At 44.9% G+C, this 18,897-nt stretch overlaps 1 protein-coding gene across 8 annotated transcripts in view; it reads left to right on the top strand.

The window, feature by feature from the left end:
• tacc2 (transforming, acidic coiled-coil containing protein 2) overlaps nt 1–18,897 on the top strand; it is a 51,318-nt gene that overhangs the window by 19,899 nt on the left and 12,522 nt on the right. For 6 of the 8 annotated variants that reach the window (XM_056396270.1, XM_056396276.1, XM_056396277.1 and 3 more), the window contains 4 exons: nt 62–631; nt 4,967–5,260; nt 16,841–16,959; nt 17,460–18,882. In XM_056396270.1, coding sequence (XP_056252245.1) covers nt 62–631; nt 4,967–5,260; nt 16,841–16,959; nt 17,460–18,882 — 2,406 coding nt within the window. The remainder of the gene's footprint in view (nt 1–61; nt 632–4,966; nt 5,261–16,840; nt 16,960–17,459; nt 18,883–18,897) is intronic. The other 2 variants (XM_056396273.1, XM_056396272.1) reach the window with 2 other exon arrangements.

The raw sequence follows: 18,897 nt of genomic DNA, 5'->3' as shown, positions 1-18,897 counted from the left end.
TTCTTGTGCATGTGCTGTAAACTAAACAACAACCCCCTCTTCTCCTGTATTGTTTTTCCAGAGCCTTCCCCTCTCTGGAGTCTCCTCAGCTAGAGTTTCATACTCCGACTGAGGAGATAGCTGCTCCTCTGACACAGGAGGAGATCCCACCAGTGGAGCAGGCAGCAGAGAAGACAACAGAGATCCCAACTCTAAATCTTCTGAAAAAGCCAGTGGATCTTCCTGAACCTTTAAAGAAGTCAGCAGACCTCCCAGAACCAAAGCAGCAGGCGGTAGAGCTTTCCGAACCAACACAGAGCACAAAGGAAGAGCTCTCAGAACCAACCAAGGAAGAGGAAGAGTCTCCAGGAGAACTCCCAGAACCCAAAGGGGAGCCGGTAACTTCTCCAGAGATAGTAGAGGAGCCAGCTGAGCTCCTAGATGCAGCAAAAAGCACAGAAGAGCTCCAAGAAGCGCCGAAACATGAAGAACCAGAACCAACAAAGGTGACAACTGAGCCCCTAGAACCAGCGAAGAAGCTGATCAGTGAGGAGCTGCCGGAAAAACCTGCAGAGACCACACCTGAGGAGCCGTTTAAAGAGCCAGCTGAAGAATTAGTCCAGGATCCTGCTGAGGAGCTACAGGACAGCAGGTGAGTGTCTGTGAAATCATAGGATTCATACGTAATCAATTGCAATGAGTTTTTTTTTTTTTTGATCTGTGAAATAATTACCACAGCAAGCAAGACAAACAAGACCAGCTTCCACTCAGCACTCTGATGGATCATTTGTTATTGTCTTATGGTCAAGGTTGTGACTTAATATCTTTAGTTTCCAGTGAAAGCCTACTTTACCTTTGTGGATGAAGTAAGGTTTCCCTATTAGGCTGCTGCCAAGGGTCTGTTCTCCCTCAGCGCTCAGCCAGAGTCTGGATTAAAAAACATGTCTTTTTAATCCTGAATCCACTAAAATCTAAGGATTATAGCCTTTTACCCTTAAGAACAACAGGTTTACAGGGAGACCGGTAATTTCGTGGCCGATTGGTTTTCCAACAGGAAACCAGACATCAGAATGATTTGTATATGACCTCTTAGACCTGATAGTTTCCTAAAACCTATCATAACATTTCCATTACGGTGATCCATCAGAGACATTTTATTGCAGCTTAGTTATTTGGGGGAATCTCAGGGCAGTGGGGGGGTGGGGGTGGGGGTGGGGGTGGGGTGGGGGGTGGTGGTGGTGGTGGCATGTGCTTTACAGCTCAGCCACTCACACACTGCCCGCCTGACTCACATTTAAAATGGATTTCCATGCACTTAGAGAGTCTCCTTGGTGGCTTTGTTTGCCTTTCAGACACCTCGAGGGCGTCTGGTAGGTTGTTGCTGTCTACAGTGGTTTAACGGTGTCTCATCGGACGAATGAGAAGGAGTCTCACAGATTTGTACCGGTTGATGTAATGGCAGTGAACCCTCTATGTTGTTAAAACTCCCGACTAAGTTAAATACACATAGTAAAGCAGTGTGCAGTTCAGTTCGACCTCCGTGTGGGCATTCAGTGTTTATTTAAGCATTTTAACAGCTTTTTCCACGTATGTCATTCTTTTAGCTTCATATGTCACTGTGTGTCCAAGGATGTGTTGTGAAAGTACGGCGAGTCTCTCCAGACTCTCTCCTGCCGTTTGCCGCATGCCCAGGAGCCATCCCGCATGCCAGAGTAGCACTTGCTGCCTGTCAGTCACAACACTTGTCCCATCACTGCTGTTAGGGACATAAAGGTTTGTTCAGAGTGGGAGAGAGGAGGAGTGACGGTGCTATTTCCACTGTAGGTTTCATCAATAGATAAAATTACACTTGCATATGTGTGGCAGAGACAGAAATGTAGACTGCATGGTCAGTGATGTGTGTGTGTGTATATGTATGTGTGTGTGTGTGTGTGTGTGTGTGTGTGTGTGTTTGTGTGTGTGTACATGTGGTTTTTTCCCCGCCCCCAGAGGCTGTCCTAGCTGTCAGTCCGGCTCAGTCTATGCGGCTTTGTGAACTGAAGCCTGTAGTGGGAGGAATTTGGGCAGGCACTCAGCCCCACTGAAGTCATTTGCACAGACCAGACAGAGTGGAACAAAAGCCAGAGTTCAGAGAAAGACTTGAGCATGTGCTGCGGTGTGTGGAGTGTGTATGACAGAATCAGTAACAGAGAAGGACCGGGACGTACAGTCATTGGCTCTGGTGTTTTTGGATTGCAGCAGTCGCTCATCAGAAGTCATTTCCATCACTTATTGTAGTCACCTCTGAAGTTGTGTGATGGATTCCTCCACGGCTGAAATCTGGGTGAGTTGGCAAGAAGGAGCTGCACTGTTTTGTTTCTGCGTGTCCACAGTAGGTGTTTGTGTTTAAGTCCCTCCAGGTGGATGCAGCAGATGGTCCGTAGGTAACTAGTACTTATTACACTCTGCCTGTGCTGACCTCACCAGATGGGCAGAGGGGAGGGACAGACAGACAGATGAAGGGACAGAAGGTGGAAAATAAGGAGCAAAGTTGCGAAATCAGTAGTGTACTTAAAAAAATGTAACATGTTAGAGCATGTTGAGCTGCCGTCCTCTGTCTGATTGACAAAAACTCTCAGCAGCTGTACAACTAAAGTTAAACTACTGTCCTATAGTTATTTCAAAAATCTTGTTGGCGTGGTAGACTTTAAAAAATAAGGACGTGAATTAATAAATGGGTTGAGGCCTAGCAGGAAATGTAAAGGTCCCCTGACTGACTTGCTATATGAGAGCATATGAGCGTAAACTTGCCATGAAAAATATGTTTTTGAAAATGTTTCACGGCAAGTTTTAATTTAAAAAATCTTGTGTGAAGCCATTTTAGCTCTTAAAGCTTTATGGGAATGACTGTGACTCTTTAGCTTGGTATGTAGGATATTTCTCATGCATGTTTTCAGAGTAAAAGTGAAGCAGGATGTACTATAACCCACATTGTACTGTAAATAGACTAGTTGCCATGGTGATTGTAGTCTCATATGCCTTTGCTGGCTTGAGTGAAGTGGATAATCTCATGTCTGTCATTTATTCAACCACACAACACTGCCTTTAAATAACGATTTGATCTCAGTGGTGGCAGACACAAATGAGTGGGTAATTTATGATGGCTGTGTTTGTAATATATACAAACAATGTTCTTGAATGTGCAGCACATTCACAGCGTGTGTGTCAGGACAGTATAAGTGTGCAGCTGGCTGAGAGACAGAAATGATCCTCTCATCATTACAGCATTTATAAAAAAAACTCTTTCCTCAGTACCTTCAGCTGGTTTTTATTTACCGCTCTCTGTTTATCATTTGACACCCTGCCTGGACTTTCTGTCTTTTGCATCCAGCTGTTTCCTGTAGATTACACTAAGTGTGTGTGTGTGCATGGCTTGATTACAGTTCAGGCAAAGTCACTTTTGTTTACTTAAGACTCAGTCATGAAAGATGAGGTTTGAGAATCAGGTTTGTTATCTTGACTGTGACAGAAAATGACTACTCTGTATCTCTGACTGGCCTTGTAAAATCTGGCTTCGCTCTCTCAAGAACTGCTGCTGAGGTTCCCTTCAGCAATGCCCTGAACTCTGCCGAATTACCAGCAGTAAAACACTGAACTGGACAGCCTCCAGGTGTTAAATAAAAAGTAAAGCTACACTGACATGAGGAGGTGTGTTGCTGAAAATGAACACATGTGCTCACTCCAACTTGCTGCATTCGTCCTGTTATGGTAATAAAGCCTGTGCTAGTTCATACACATCATATCTGGAGGCAGGCAGGAAAGCTCCAGCTGTTAACCTGAGTGGGTCAGCTGACATTAATTCCACAATAAAGGCCACTACACTAGAAAACAGTCTACACTTCCCCAGTGTTTAGGCTAATCTTATTTCCTGCCAATTGTCTCTTCCCTCTTAGCTTGTTTTTGTCCATCTTTGGAGGCAGCACTCAGTCTTCTGACAGTTTCCTCAGACTATGTTGTGACTTGGCTGTTTCTATTTCTAGGCTGCATGTGCCAACTTTGCCACAGATGCTGACATGTGTATAGCTCCGGCCTGCTGGTTTAACTGACTCACTTACTCATTTGTAATGAGAGTAAAGGAAACCAAATAAAAATTCATGTTATTGTGGGATGTTTCTTCTTCATGCACCCACACTGCATCGAAACAATTCTGTAACTTTTATAAAGGAATGGTAGGAACCGGACCCGTGTTAGATGTAAACTAGAACTTGTGACGCCCCTAAGAAAAGCACACGCCCTCATTAAAGGTTATTAAGTTCTGACTTTACTGGAAAGAGAGCGGTGGAGAACAACAGAGCTGACTTTCAGTCTGAAATGAGTTGGAAGAGACGTTTGGAAAGTGCAGATCAGCGGTCAGTTGACTTGATGCTTGACTATTATGAACGTGCTTTAATTGACGCTGGTATTGTAGAAGCTCTGTTCTGCAGAAGAGGCTGCTGGGGTATTTTTAGAGCTAAACAGGAGGCATGCCCCAAGTGGGGAACAGCTGCATGGGCGTCCATCGCATTGCCTGTCAGATTAGAGAGCCTACCACTCCTGATAAGACTGGCCTGGATCGGGGCCAAATCCACTCCACCAGGTGGCCAATGATGACAGAGCCAGACAGCCTCAGACTGGCTACTCCACTGCAGAGGACAAGTAGAGCAAGTCAGGGAAACATGGACTGTCATGTGAGGGGACTGAAGAGTAGAGTGACATTTTCAGTTTTGTGTAATTTAAATGACAAAGCGTTCTTAGGATGGTTGAAGTGAGCATTTTATTTTTCAAGTCACTGCTAGGTTTAGGCTTAGAGCAGAGCGATCCATCCCTCTCTGATCTGAGGTAAGTTTCCTTCATGGTTCATCTGTATTGAGGGAAGTGGATTGTGCCCCCAGAGGGCTTTCTAAATCGCTGTACTTGGCTGCCTTGTTTTCGGTCTGTCTGTTGATGTTCTGCGTTCCCTCCCCTGCAGGCCCCTCCTCGCTGAGCAGGCACAGAGAGGTGACCGTCCCCCTGCCTCTCCCCTACCTCCTACTTCCGAACACCATCTCCTGCCTGCCCCCATTCCTCACCTCCACGAGAGCGTCGAGTTCCCCACTCCTCCTCCCACACCCCCGGAGAGGCACGCACCTGAAGTTCTACCAACCCCACCTGCATCCCCACCCCTTCCTCCACCTCCTCCAGCCCCTACCTCCCCTCCTGCACCTCCTGCTAACCACTGTGAGGACCCCTGCCCTGCTTCTGCACCCCGTCACCCTGCCTTAAGGTATGAACATGAACTCTGTCTGACTGTCTGTGTCTGTTCGATATGTCATTTCCCATTTCACTGTGAAGTGCTCATCATTTGTTATGTTAAAAAACGTGATGTGAATGTGTGTGTACATGTTTGTGATTGTATTGTTGTGTGTCTCTGCTTCATTTGTAAGACCGTACAGTAGATTTATCCAGGGCTGACACTAGTCCTTTTAGCCTCCTTGACGAAAAGTAGCCATGTCTTTATCCTTTCAACCCTAGTTCAGGTCCAATTAAAGCATTAAATTGACATCTGGCACACTGAACTAACCTGTACATGTTGATTCTCAGAGCTACTACTGTACATGTAGTCGTCCATACTGTTTCTTTGTTCTAACTTAAAGGAATAGTTTGATATCTTGGGAAATGAACCCGTTCTCTTTCTTGCTGAGAGTTACATGAGAAGATTGTCACCACTCTCGTTTCTGCACTGTAAATATATAGTTGGGGCAGGCAGGTGGTTAGCTTAGCTTAGCATAAATACTGGAAACAAGGGGAAACAGCTAGCCTGGCTCTGCACCTCCTCACCCTGCACCCTTCATATTTGACATGAGAGTGGTGAATAAGCATATTGTTGAATTATTCCTAATAGGGAATTGTGAAATATAATTCTGACAGTACATCATACAGCTTTCCTGCCACAGTGAAATCCAGAGCAAATGTCTCTGCAGCAGCCCCTCCTATTACCCCACTCACAAAATTACAGATTAGCATTGCTATGTGTGTCTACCACATGAACTCAAAGGAAACAGGATTTGCTAATGTATGAACTTAGTGGTCATGGAAACTCAAGTGTATACTGTATAATTGTGGCTTGTTAATGGTGGATGTAGCAAAAGCATAAGGGTCAAATGTTTATGTGGATCTTTTAGAGGATAAAGTCGAGCACTTACACACCACGCTTTCTCACAAGTACAATCTGCCCTATCATAACCACTTGACATATTATAGCTGTTCGTGCAGCACTCTAATGATGGAGCCACTGTTTCACACAATGATTTTCATTCACAAACTGATGCTGATTACATTTAAATGCTCCTCATTATTTCTGCTATCAGCACAGTTTAACCACTTTTACTACTAAGCTTTCCTCTGCAGTGCTTTTTTGGCTTTGCATTTTATTTCACAGACTTTATTTTATAGGAGGGAATGACTCAGCCACTTTCACAGTGCAGTACTGTGTAAGACCAGCAGAGGGTGTTTTCCCTTTGCAGAGTCCAGTGTTCATGTTTTGCCGTCAGCCCTTGTCTGCGCTCAGCTGTCTGAATGCTGCAGTCACCTGGTGCACACATGAATGAGCACAGGGAGACACACCAGCTCCATTGTAGCACTCTGCATGTATACAGACTCTGTATTGTTTTCTATGTAAAATGAAACATATTTACTTATGACTTGATGCTGTTTGTCTTTCTAACCACCTCCCTTGCTCAGAGAAGACCAGAATTTAGAGAGGGCTTGGCAGTATAGTGGTGTTATATTATTTATGATATCTGAGAGGACTGTCAGACAGCACTGGAGAGGAGTGAAGCAACAACACAGTAACACGGACTGAATGTTCTGATTGGATGTCACAGATTGCCTGCAGACACACGGAGGCTCAACTATATGTGCAGGTAAAAGCTAATACTTTTGATAGTACATTAGTTTGAGTGCGAAGGTCATATGCAATATTAAGAACACTATCAGTCTTTACTGATAATAAAGTGATGATATATATCAGTCCTTGTTGGGACTGAGTAACTCCCTTAAAGCTGTTGGATATTTATGATCTTGCTCAAAGGTGCTTCAGGTTGGCCAAGTCTTGAACGTACCTCCACCAGCTGAGAATTGGCTTCCATCACCATGTGATAATCTCAGTTAGTCATCCAAAGACAAACATGTTTTATGTGTTTTTTCCTGAATGATTCATTGAGAGTTGGATGAGTAATAATTAAATCCTTCTGTGAAAAAAAGAGAGACACAAGGCCGCCTTCCTTTTCTGAATAAATATTTGTTCAAAATAATGAACCCATCAGTGACTCCCACACATTTTTACACTTGCTTTCTGTCACATAGACAATCCCTGACAGCTGAAAAGTGAGGAGTCTTTTGTTAATTTGGATTCCCATAAAAACTGTCAAAGCCATCAGCTCCTGCCCTGTCTACTTAAATTGTGATTATGCTAAGAGCACAGTCTTCCTTCTATTTGAGACTGTAGAGGGAGCCAGATATGAGGCTCTGCATTTTACAAGCTACAGTACTTTAACAGCTCAGCCTTCTCATTCACCTGTGTTTGTGACAATTGTGTTCTCACCACTTTCTTATGCGACCACTACGCTCCTCTGCAGCAGAGATAATGGACCGATAAGCTTTCATTTCACTGGATCTTAATTGTTGAGGTGTCCCATTGGAGTGCTGTGGTTACACCAACCATTGCTTTTGTCATTTTCTTTGACGACAGAAAGAGAAGGGATGCCCCTTAATCTCAAAATATGTTGTAAGAATATATATTATAAATGCAAATTAAATGGGGGAGTAGAGGTTTTGTAGACACTGCCTCAGGAAATCAATTCCATTAGTGATTGTTCATGGGAGCAATGCAGTTTTTTCTTGGCACATGAAAAATAAAAGCTCTAGGCTCTTAACCTGCCTGATCAGCAGCTGTTCAGCAGGATGATCAGAGGAGCTGCACAGATGTCTAAAACCAGGATTCCCCAAAACATGTCTTTGAGCTCCTTATTGAGTATTTCCACCCTGTCGTGTATTTGAACCTTTTTACACACAGGACCAAAGTCTGTTTTTATGTAATTTTATTCTTGAACTCAGAAATAGAGCCACATTTTTAGAACTTTTAAACATCTATTGCATGTTTTTAGTGGCTGTGCTCATCAGAAACTCTCTGTCTTTACACTGTATTTTTCATGAATCATTGTTGTAGTGCATTATTTGCTACTTTGTTATCACCCACTGGGTCAGCACCTATAATTTGCTATAGATGGGGTCCTTCCTGAGATCTTGGGTTGTTAGGAAAAACAAATTATATTGTGTGTTTCCTGTAACAATCTTTGAGACTCTCTGTGATCACACTTACATTGAATTTGCTCGACAATCACAACCCAATTTTTTTCACTTCAACCCTTCTAAAGATTCGTATGAGGCTCCTGTTTGAATTTTGAAATCAAGGCCAGAACAGTTTTGATGAATCTGTGACTGACAACAGCAGAAAGAATTTAAAAAAAAGTCATATTTAAATCTGACCTAACTGTATGTTTTAGATTTGTTAAGCCCAACTAAAACCCGTTTGACACGCAACAAGAGGTTTTCTGTTTTCTACTATTGTCTTCTTAAGTAAAAAGAGGTCTGCAGGCTGCACGTCTGTGGATCGTAGTGACTCTCGAGCGCCGTTATGAATCTTTCAGAAAAACTGCCACAACCATTTCTTCCAGTGCCAGTGCTGAATTTTTTATTTCTTCCGTTTTCTTCAGTCGAGAGTTGAAGCTGCAGTGCAAAGACCAGACTTTAAAGCTGCAACAAAGAGAGGATGTTTATGTTGGTCACTCAATAGAATAGGAACTTGTACTGAACGTGCTTTGCTGCCCTAGATACATCTTTGAGCTGGTATGGAGGGTCTGGACGGTCACAGCAATCAATATTTTTGCTTTAGCAGAGGTCTGTGTCAGGGGGGTGGTGAGTGGGCACATCGATAATTCTTTGTGAACATCAGTTAATGGACTTCATGTTTACATGCAAACACTCCCCCTTTTTAAATGTGGTGTTCGGTTGCACTTGAACAATGGCTTTTGTGGTTTACATTTTGCAGTGGAACTACATTTCATTCAGTCGTTTTGGTCCTTTTAGGCAGAGGTGCGACACCTGAACCCTGCACACAGCGACTTTGTGACCACCAGCGCTGCAGGCTGCAGGAGTGTCTATTGTAGTGACTCCTCATTTCCTCACTTTCCCATGAGTCTACAATAGATTTATTCTTCTCATATTTCCAACAGGGCTCTTTCCCATTGCTCCTTGACAATCAATGGGAAATTTGTAGAACCTGTTCCTGCTCATATTTCCTTCCCACAGGACACATTCTCTGCGTATGTCACACACAGATGACTAAAAAAGAAAAGAGCAAAATTGGAGGACACAGCTAGACAGAATATCATTATTGCTCTTCCGGTATTTGATGCAATTCACGGTTTAGTGAGGGTGCCAGTAAAATACATCACCAGCCCAGTGTGCTGCCAGGGATTCGACACTTCTCATTTGGAAATGTAGAGGAAGAGTATATCCCTGCCTCTTTGTCTCCGAGTCTGAAAAGGGTTTTAAATGTTATGTTTCCTTCTAATTACCGAGAACCATCTTACGATATGCAATGCAACATTTTAAAAGTGTGATTTTTGCCTTTTTTGGTCTTATCGGTTTTGTTAATGCGTGCTGGTGCAGAATGGCTTGACAGAAAGTGAATACAATAGGGTCAGAGTTGAATAATACACAAACATACTAGTTTCTCAGAGTCTATTGTTTACCTTAGACAACACTCTGGTTGGCCACGCTGAGTGCTGGGAGCTTCCATTGTGGGAAACGGAGGCACAAAAAATTACATTTTCACTGTGCAACACGCAGAGTAAGAGAGGGGGGATCCTGGCAGGACAAAGGCAAAGTCGAGAGATACGGTTACTGTGGAAGGGAGGAAGAAGGACACTGACAGAGTGAAAGAGAAAGAGCCTGTTCATCAGTGTGGTTTTGGGGGTCTGCTATTGTTTGGCTCCCCTGCATAGTCGCAGTAGCCGAGAAAAAAGCTGCTTGTCTTTTTAAAGGCGCAGGAGGCTGGTGTCAGGGGAGAGAGTAGAGGAGAGAGGGGGGAGGAGGCAGCGAGAGCAGCAACACAGCTCAGCGATCTCAGCAACCAAACAGAGAGGAGGCACCTCAGACACTCATGCAAGAAAACAAGGAGGCAGGATTATTGTTTCACCCCGCTTGTTTTGGATTATTCTCTTCTTGTCTTGCTCTTGGAGATTTTGTTCCTCCTGGTGTTGCATCATTTTACCACCAGATGAGAGGCAGGAATATTCACAGTCTGGAGAGGAGCGAGAATCAGGGATGCTCTGCATAAAGTGAGGAGCCCTGAATCATCCACAGCTTTGCTCCTGATGCGAGCAGGGCTCGCTCATCCTCTGCACTGCAGCACAGAAAGCTAAGCTCAGCCGCTGGTGCTCACCTCCTCTGACACAGGCTGCCTCCTCTGCAAGGATCAAACCGAAAGGAGAAGCAGCTTTTTGGGGGGAGCAGGTGGATGTGGAGGGTGGCTGGAGAGCAGGAGCAGGCAGGGGGGGCAGGGGGGGCAGATTTAGCTGAGGATGGGAGCCAACGAGTCCATGGAGCAAGGACAGACCCCCTGTCCCTCTCAAGAGCACATGTGAGTTTGACTTAAGCTGCATTCCTGCTCCGTGTTCTGTGTGGAAATGTTCAGAGGTATGATTGAGCAAATTCTGAAGCAGAAGAAAATTACTTTATTAAAAGCTGAAGGTCTGGAGAGAAGCTCTAGCTGCTTCTGCTTTGCTGTTGTATGAGGTGTTTTATTTATTCATGGCTTTCAATTGGCCTCCCATGCAACATAAATGTTTATTATGTGTGCAGGGTGATATATTATGCAGAATGTAATCACCTGTCAGTAATATTATGGGCATGCTTGGCATTTGTGACGCCAGTTCTAAATCCTTACAAACATCTCTGTGAGACATTGTGTTCTATTCTTGCTCGATTTTTGATGCTTTCTTTCTTCTTCGTATTCCGTCTTCATGTCTACTGTCATGAAACCTTTTCACACTATATAATCCAATGCAAGCAACTGAGCACGTCATCTTTGTTGTTTGCTTTTGTGATGTAAATAAGGATGAGAGAATCAGCGCATGTGCGCACATGTGCATCAGTGTGCCTCAACTACAGTACACTACGTATGGATAAACCATAATAGTGCTTCAGGAGAGCCTGTGGGAACCAGAATTAGGCAATGAGTGCAGTAGGTGCCGCTGGGAGGCTGGTGGGGTGATGTTTTGTTCCTGCATGAAGGAGAACGCGTCTGCCGCGCTGGGAGCAGGAGCTGGTGATGGAATCGAAATAGAACACGCTGTGTGGGGGTGGAAGAACATAACTTAGGAATATCAGTAGATGACAGAGAAAGAGAGAGAGAGTTAGAGAGGGGGAGAGATGGAGCAAGAGTGCTCCACTTTACTGTGTTTTATTTATATCTCAGACACACCACTGCACAGGGGAAGAGGGGCCAGGGGAGAAACAGAGGAGAGGGATCAGGGAAATGGAATAAATGCGTGTGTGTATGTGCTGTGTGTAATGCAGAAATGAATGATTTATAGCATAATACAGTCGTTTTTCTTCTCAAAGCTCCACTAAATTCAGAGCTCAGAGGGACTGAATACTTATAAAAATGTCAGCACAGTAAAGGCTCTTATTGCAGGAGGGCTGAGTTAGCAGCTGTTTTCCTACAGGTGTGCAGGACAGAGGCACCGTGCCCACCATTACTAATAAGGCTTTTACCGAGTTCACTCCCACAGTTGTGTAACACAGAAGCACTTACAGTGTAGAAAGCATTCACACCTCGGAGCATCACAGGGCATCTGGAAGTGTTAAGTGTTATAATGGATCAAAATTGTGTTTACACTCGAGGGAATTCTTATTATTTTTCGTTCTCATTTTGTTTCAGTGTGGTCAGTGTGTGTTGTCGTCTGCATTTTTGGGGTGGGGGGGTGGGGATGTCCTTCCTGCAGCGATTTGAATTAACCTAGCGTCTGATCTCATCATCAACACAGAGAGACATTTTAACCCCCGCTCCGCTGGGGCTCTGACTCACAGACCTGGCCTGTTGTTGTTTAATGTGCCATCTGCCTGCAGTCAGATTAGGCTCGATGAGGTATTACACATAGAGATTATCTTAGTCTGACACTCTTATGTCTTTTGTGTCAGTGGCTTCTTTGTTTTGGAGCTGGACTGAGCAGATTTCTTGGACAAAAAGGGATACCAGACTCCAGAGGGGGAGGTGTCTCACTGATTGAAGTTGACATCAGTCTGGATGGAGATGAGAGACGGACTCAGCAAGACATCTGAGGAGAAAAACACAGGTTCTGTTTATATGACCTGCAGAGAGTGCAGAGTAATTCTCCATAAGATTTAATTTCCTGAGATTGAAGAATCATATGCAGAGGACAGAGCTGCTTTGTGCTCTTTCCCCATTACAAAGCCTCTACAAGCTGCTCCCTGCTCACCACATAACATCTGTGTAGGAACTAGTGAGGCTCTTGTAAAATCATAATAGGCTGTTGTGGTGATTCGGGTGATTCACAGGGTGTACAGTGGCTATGATGTAATACTTAATATCCTGACTCTCATTCTTCAGGGGGATAGCAGCACAGGAGCTCCCTCTGTTGGTCCCTTCGGCTCTACCTCATAGAAAACTATAGATTCTATAGAGTGTAATGAAAAACAGACAGAGTACAGCTCTCTCCCCTCTTTTCACAATACCGAACAAAACAGACATTTACCCTCATAAAAAAACATGTATTAATGCAAAGGATGCGACGCAGCATGAAAGCCTATCTTTTCTTTTCTACCTATTCTTTAACAGCAGATCACAGATCAACCTGAAGCCGAAAGCTCTAAAGCAGCTGAGGGAAAAAGGGATCGCTGCATGAGGAGAAGATAAAAAAAAGGGATGATGATGAACTGTAGAGGTATAGCAGGAGATGAGGGAAAGCTAAGGATTTTAAAGGTAAAGGAGGAGTGGGATGGTAAAGAGATAGATGACGGCCGCAGTGTCCAGACAGAGAAGGGTGTTTAAAGCCGTTTGACAGCTGAGAGACGATGGAGACGGAGTGTGCAGCAGCTAATCCATTGAGGCTAATCACACAGCTGCTTGGAGACCAGCAGCCAGCCGCCATTCATCCATCCCTTCTTCATCTTTTTTTCCATCAGCTCTCATTTAATCACAGTCACCTCCGGACCACTCTGTAGAGGTGACGTCAAATTTAGCTTTTTTTTTTTTTTTTTTTTGCAAAGAACAGATCTTGATTTGCAATGCCAACATTTTTTGGACAGGTGGTGTTGGGTTTACATGTCAGTGTAGCCCAGTTTCCCCCTCTTCCCTGTGGCTGGCGGTGGCTCTCCCTCCAGCGCTGTAAAAGCTGTTTATACAGGCTGAGTTGGACTTGGCTTTGGGAACAGAGACATGTCTGGCTGTCTGAAAAGCAGCATCTCCCTGCCTCGCGCTGCAGAGTTCCTGTCTCCAGGCAGTCATTTCAGCCAGTGATAGGCTGCTATTAACTGCTGCTCCCTTTGTTTCTATTCCCCCCCGTACCCCGACTGCTCACCCACACGCTAATTTTCCTCTTTCTATGTTTTGTCTGCTGTGAGGTAACTTACAGTAAGAGCTCCTGACGATGCGACTGCATTTTACACAGAAGCAGCAGATAGATTTTTGTTCACCTTATTCATTTGTTTCATGTCTACTTTCAATTACAATGCTCCATTTAGTGTATGGTTTCATGTCTGTTCACCGTTTGAATTCTGCTTACTTCATTCTGGGAGGATTAAAAGTGTTGAATAAACTAAAAATTATGCTGTTTTTATTTTTGTATTTAAGCCAGTTGTGGAGATGTAAGCAGAATGATGCTGATGCTGCAGCTGCCCGCCTCATGAATTTGCAGTGTGCCTTTATTTGTCCTCTATATCATATAATACACTTCACAGCCTCAGTTGTGTGTGTGTGTGTGTGTATGTGTGTGTTGGACTGTCTGCATCCAGCCACTCCGTTGTTTTTCTTTTTCATCCACCGTAACATATGGTTGGGACAACCTCCAGTTACCATAGCAACATAGTGTTTGCAGTTGCATGAAGAATGTCCTAAACAGAGCACTGATATGAGCCCTAATTATCTTATGTCACTCTTTTTAGAGATTTTTCCATCCATTCTCAAAGAAGCTGCTAATTTGTACGCTTAACACCATAACCATTTATACGCAGCTTTTTTCTTCATAGAATTTGTTGAGTAGTTTAATTTCCACACATTTGCCTTGGCGTGGTTGATGCTTATTTGCTATCCATGTATTACACTATGTGTGAGGGTTCTGTCATTGGAGTAGTGGTCTTACCATCTGACAATATGATCCTGGTACCCGGTGACTGATCCAGATGGATCTCCAGGCAGACCAGTCTTATCCTGCTGGGACACGCAGGGTCCTCACAGAGATTACAGCTCTGGCTCCCTCCTCAGCCATGTGCTGTCTCATCACGCATCACAGCACCCTGAAAGCAATGGGGGTGCTTTTAAGGCTTTTGATCTGAGCACGTAAAACGTAACAAACAGGTATTGCTTATCATTTTATAGCCTATTGGAGCTTTAACATGCTGTCAAATGTTTATGTGTAGCCTGATTTATCAGATTCATCAGTGGAGCAAATTGCTGTGCGAGTAGAGAATGTTACTCCTGCCATATTGTTGGTTTAAAAGACCCTCCCATCTCTGCTGTGATTTAACCCCAGGGACAGTGGACATATTGTTCATCACAGCAAAAAACATTTATTGCCAGTCCCCTCATACTATCTCTGCTCTGAATTTTTGTTGCGTTGGCCATATTGTCTGTATTGATGATACTATATTTTGTGCGTGTCTGTGACAAAGGAGCCCCACAAGATGCTGAATGGCCTCAACATTGCCTTGAGGTGAAGCCCTATAGATTAGCTAGATCAATAAAGTGTATAGACATGGAGTTGTCATTTAACTGTGGGGGTCCACAATAATGGCAGCATTTTCTCATGGCATTGCGTTTTTCCAACACCATTCTTCATTTGACTCATTTCATGATACTGTCCAAAGATGTGTTGTAGAGGCCATATCCTGCACCTGCACACAACCATATCTTTGCATGTATTAGCAAAAGATACTGCATGTTTTTTTCAGTTTCTGTGTGTGTGTGTGTGTGTGTGTGTGTGTGTGTGTGGGGATGTACTTGCGTGCGTGTGTGTGTGCATGTGAATATGACCTGGATATGAGAGCTAAACCTGGGTGTGTCTTTGCATTGACCAAGAAGTGTGTCAGTGATAAGTAATTTATGCAGAGAAGGACGCTACAGTGGAGATTAAGAGGCAGGAAATATATATCAGATGCATTGGTGGTGTGTGTAATGAGTGAGCTTTATGAGCACAGGTTTGGCTTGTGGGCAGCAGACAGATTTTTCTTCGGTGTGGATACAGCAAACTGGTTCAGAAGCAAGGGAGAGAGAGAGAGAGAGGAAGGTAGAGGGAGGGAGAAGAGTAGAGAGAGTAAGGCTGGCAGAGAGAGAGAGAGTGAGGCAGAGTCAGAATATACAGTATGCAGGCGGTGGGCTTCTGCAGCCGGTCTTATTTAGATTGGGAGACATCATTTCCTACTGGGGAGGAGTGGAGACATACTGATATGGATACAGATAACAAAGAGGAGCAGCGGGAAAGGACTGTATATTGGAAACAAAGAGAGCTGGATATTAGGCAGTAGAAAAAGGCGGAGAGAAGGCAGAGGAAAGGAGGGAAGGTTAGATCCCGTGGTCTTAGTCATCAGCTGAGAAAGAGGCGGTGGGCGTCTACCTGTGTGTCAGGCAGTAGCATTGTGGTGCGGAGAGGTGCAGCCCGCCGGCAGCCATGGCAGTGAGTGCGTGGCAGGCGCTGTCTCCACTGCAGTGGGCTCGCTGGGGCTGGGACACACTGCTGGGAGGGGCAGGAGATGGGGACAGCCCAGGCTCGGATCCGGCTCTGGGCCTCCTCCGGCGTCTCTCCTGGGGCTCACGTCATGACAGCATGATCAAGGCTGCCGGGGAGCCGCTCAGACAGAGGTGAGATGGGACGGGGAGTCTGGAGCGACACCGTCACGTAATACACCAATCAATGGAGCGTGGAGCTCTGTGGTCAATCTGTGTGATGAGCTTTGCTACCATATGTATATGTGTGTGCGTATGGCGCTGAGGAAGACAAATCAATATTGTCTCGCTTAGGACGATAACCCTGGGATTTTTATTGCAGCCTGTTGTCATGCAGTAATCAGGCATTTCTCCATTTGTGGCTTGATGTTTTCCGCGGTCAACCTCTGTCTATTTGATGGCTGTGACATCTTTGGATCTTAAGGTGCTCTTGTATAGTGTGTGTATAGGTGTTGGATGTGTGTATGAGTTTTGCAGGGGGATACTGTGTCTCAGATGTGCTGTTATCTGTCACCTCACTGCAGAGCCATTGAAGTCCACTAGAAAATGGAAACCGAAATGCACACACATTAAAAGAAATAGATCTCGTTGCCATTCATACTTGATGTACTGTATACACGTAGCAAAATATTGAGTCATATGATTGATGATGCGATTGATATTTGACGCGCTTACTTGGGAAATAAATGTGTCGTTTGTGAAATGATGTGGAGAGAAGTTCAGCTCAGCTTCATGTGACGTCAGTGACTCTTGCAACTGATTCAGTTGGATTACAAGGTGATGTCAGTCTGATTCACAGCAGCATTGATTTAAGTGTGCCCTTCTCTTTTGTTAAAGGAGCTCAGACTCTGATGGAGCGTTTGAGACCCCTGAATCTACAACTCCAGTGAAGGCTGTTTCTCCTACAGATCCCCAGATCCAGCAACTGACGTCTGAAGACACAGGTACAGTAAGAAGTAGGTCTTCCATGATGTGTGCTTAGCTCAGTATATTACTCTGATACACTATTGTAAGCTGAGCAGTAAGGTATAAAAAAGAACAGGTAAAACAAAGTCTTGCTGTGCCATCTAGTGGAAAGAAGCAGTATTTCACATCTGGCTTTGTTTGCTGAGACAAGCATCTTAACCGCACAAAACTGAGGCTTTTGGGATATCTAGGAAAGGCCGACCAGTCAGTATAGTCCCTCTCTCTCATGTGGTTGTTTTTCAGGAGTTGCTGTCCAGCCGAGATATTCACTGAATTATTTATTGCACATTCATCTCTATAATTGGATCTGTCAGAAACCAGCTGCAGCTTTTATCTCCATACGGGCTTTTTTGTTCACACCCAGACCCACCTTCAAAACAGCTAAAACATATGATCAGTTTCATTTCAGATTTAATTTTGCTTTGATATTGCCTCTTTAACAGCTGGACAAAACTTCTTTACATGTCGTATGTCTCTCCATCCTTTGCAGTAGCAGACATCTCAGTCAGTGATCCTGCCTCTGATTCGACTTCAACTGATCCACCACGCCATTCTCCGTCCGGTACTTTTGATGAAAACAAGCCCATTGCAGCCAGTGGTACATACAACATTGAGCTTTTTGCTCCAGATTCAGCGAGTCACACACTGACTCGTTCCCTCAGCCTCCAGGGAGGAGAACTAGACAGTTCCGGTCTATTAGACGGATCCACAACAGGAGGTTTCCGACCACATTCTGAATCCTTCAGCGTAGGCACTGAGAGTGCCCCAGGCACACTCCACAGGCCCAAGAAAGTCCGTCCAGGGTCTCTGAAGAAGAAACCTCTTCTCAGACAGAACTCCAACCCAGAGAGTCCAAGGCCAGCCTCATCCAGCAGCACCCCGGAGATCAAGAAGCGGGCAAAGCCTCGAACTGGCAGTCCTCTCCAGGCTCAGGAGGAAGCAGAAGCAGGATCTGCAACCCCGAGCCCTGGAGGAACTCTCCGAAGGACCCGGAAGAGCCGTGTCGAAACTCCACCTCCTCTCCCAGAGGAAACCAATCATACCTGCCAAGAGGAGAGCCTTGTTATCGCTGCTTTACCCTTGTGCCACGAGGAGACACCTCTCCCTGGTAGTCCAACTGGCAAAGACGAATCCCCCATCCCTCCTAGTGCCTCCTACAAATGGGATCCAGATAATTTTGAGAATATCGACCCTTTCAAAACTGGAGGTAGTAAAATTGCCAACTCCCCTGTTCTGGGTCGTAAAGATCCTGTATGCGACCCCATTGCTACCCCCATAGAGAGTACACCGGTCCCTGCTGTGGAACCAAGTCACCCCAGTCCTACAGCTCCTCTTGATGAGCCAATCACAGACCCTGAAGAGCAACCGATCATCCCCAAGCGTCAGTCAGTAAGGCTGGAGTTTGACTACTCTGAGGAGAGCAGCGAGGCATCACACCAGGCCTCTCCCCCACCCAAGAAAGTGGGCAAGAAGCCCGGTGCCAAGATGCCTCTGAGGAAACCAAAGCTGGGGCTGAAGAAGGCCCCTCCAGCGCAGACGCAGCAGCTGGACAATGACCCTCCAGCAACCCATAATGGCAACGAGGATGAAATCCCTGTTCCTAAAGTAAACTACAACTTTGAAGCAGACAAGTGGGATGATCCAAATTTCAACCCATTTACTTCTAAGAAAACAATGGCCAGCTCCCCTAAACTGTCCAGGCCGTCTTATAGCTTTGACCCCAATAACTTTGATGACTCCATAGACCCTTTCAAGTCCTCCAATAAGATGGCCAATTCTCCTCCTAAGGCCTCTGCCTCCTTTGATCTGTCATCTAATGACTATGACAATGACAATGACAATGACAACATCGGGGAACTGGAGGACCAAAATCAGAACAAACCTGCCAAGAAGAAGAAAACACCTATCAAATCGTAAGTTGACACAGT

Source organism: Seriola aureovittata, chromosome 14, assembly GCF_021018895.1.
Source record: "Seriola aureovittata isolate HTS-2021-v1 ecotype China chromosome 14, ASM2101889v1, whole genome shotgun sequence".
Classification (NCBI taxonomy): Eukaryota; Metazoa; Chordata; class Actinopteri; order Carangiformes; family Carangidae; genus Seriola; species Seriola aureovittata.
Note: the sequence above shows the minus strand (reverse complement) of the source record. Positions and strands in the feature narration are given on the sequence as shown.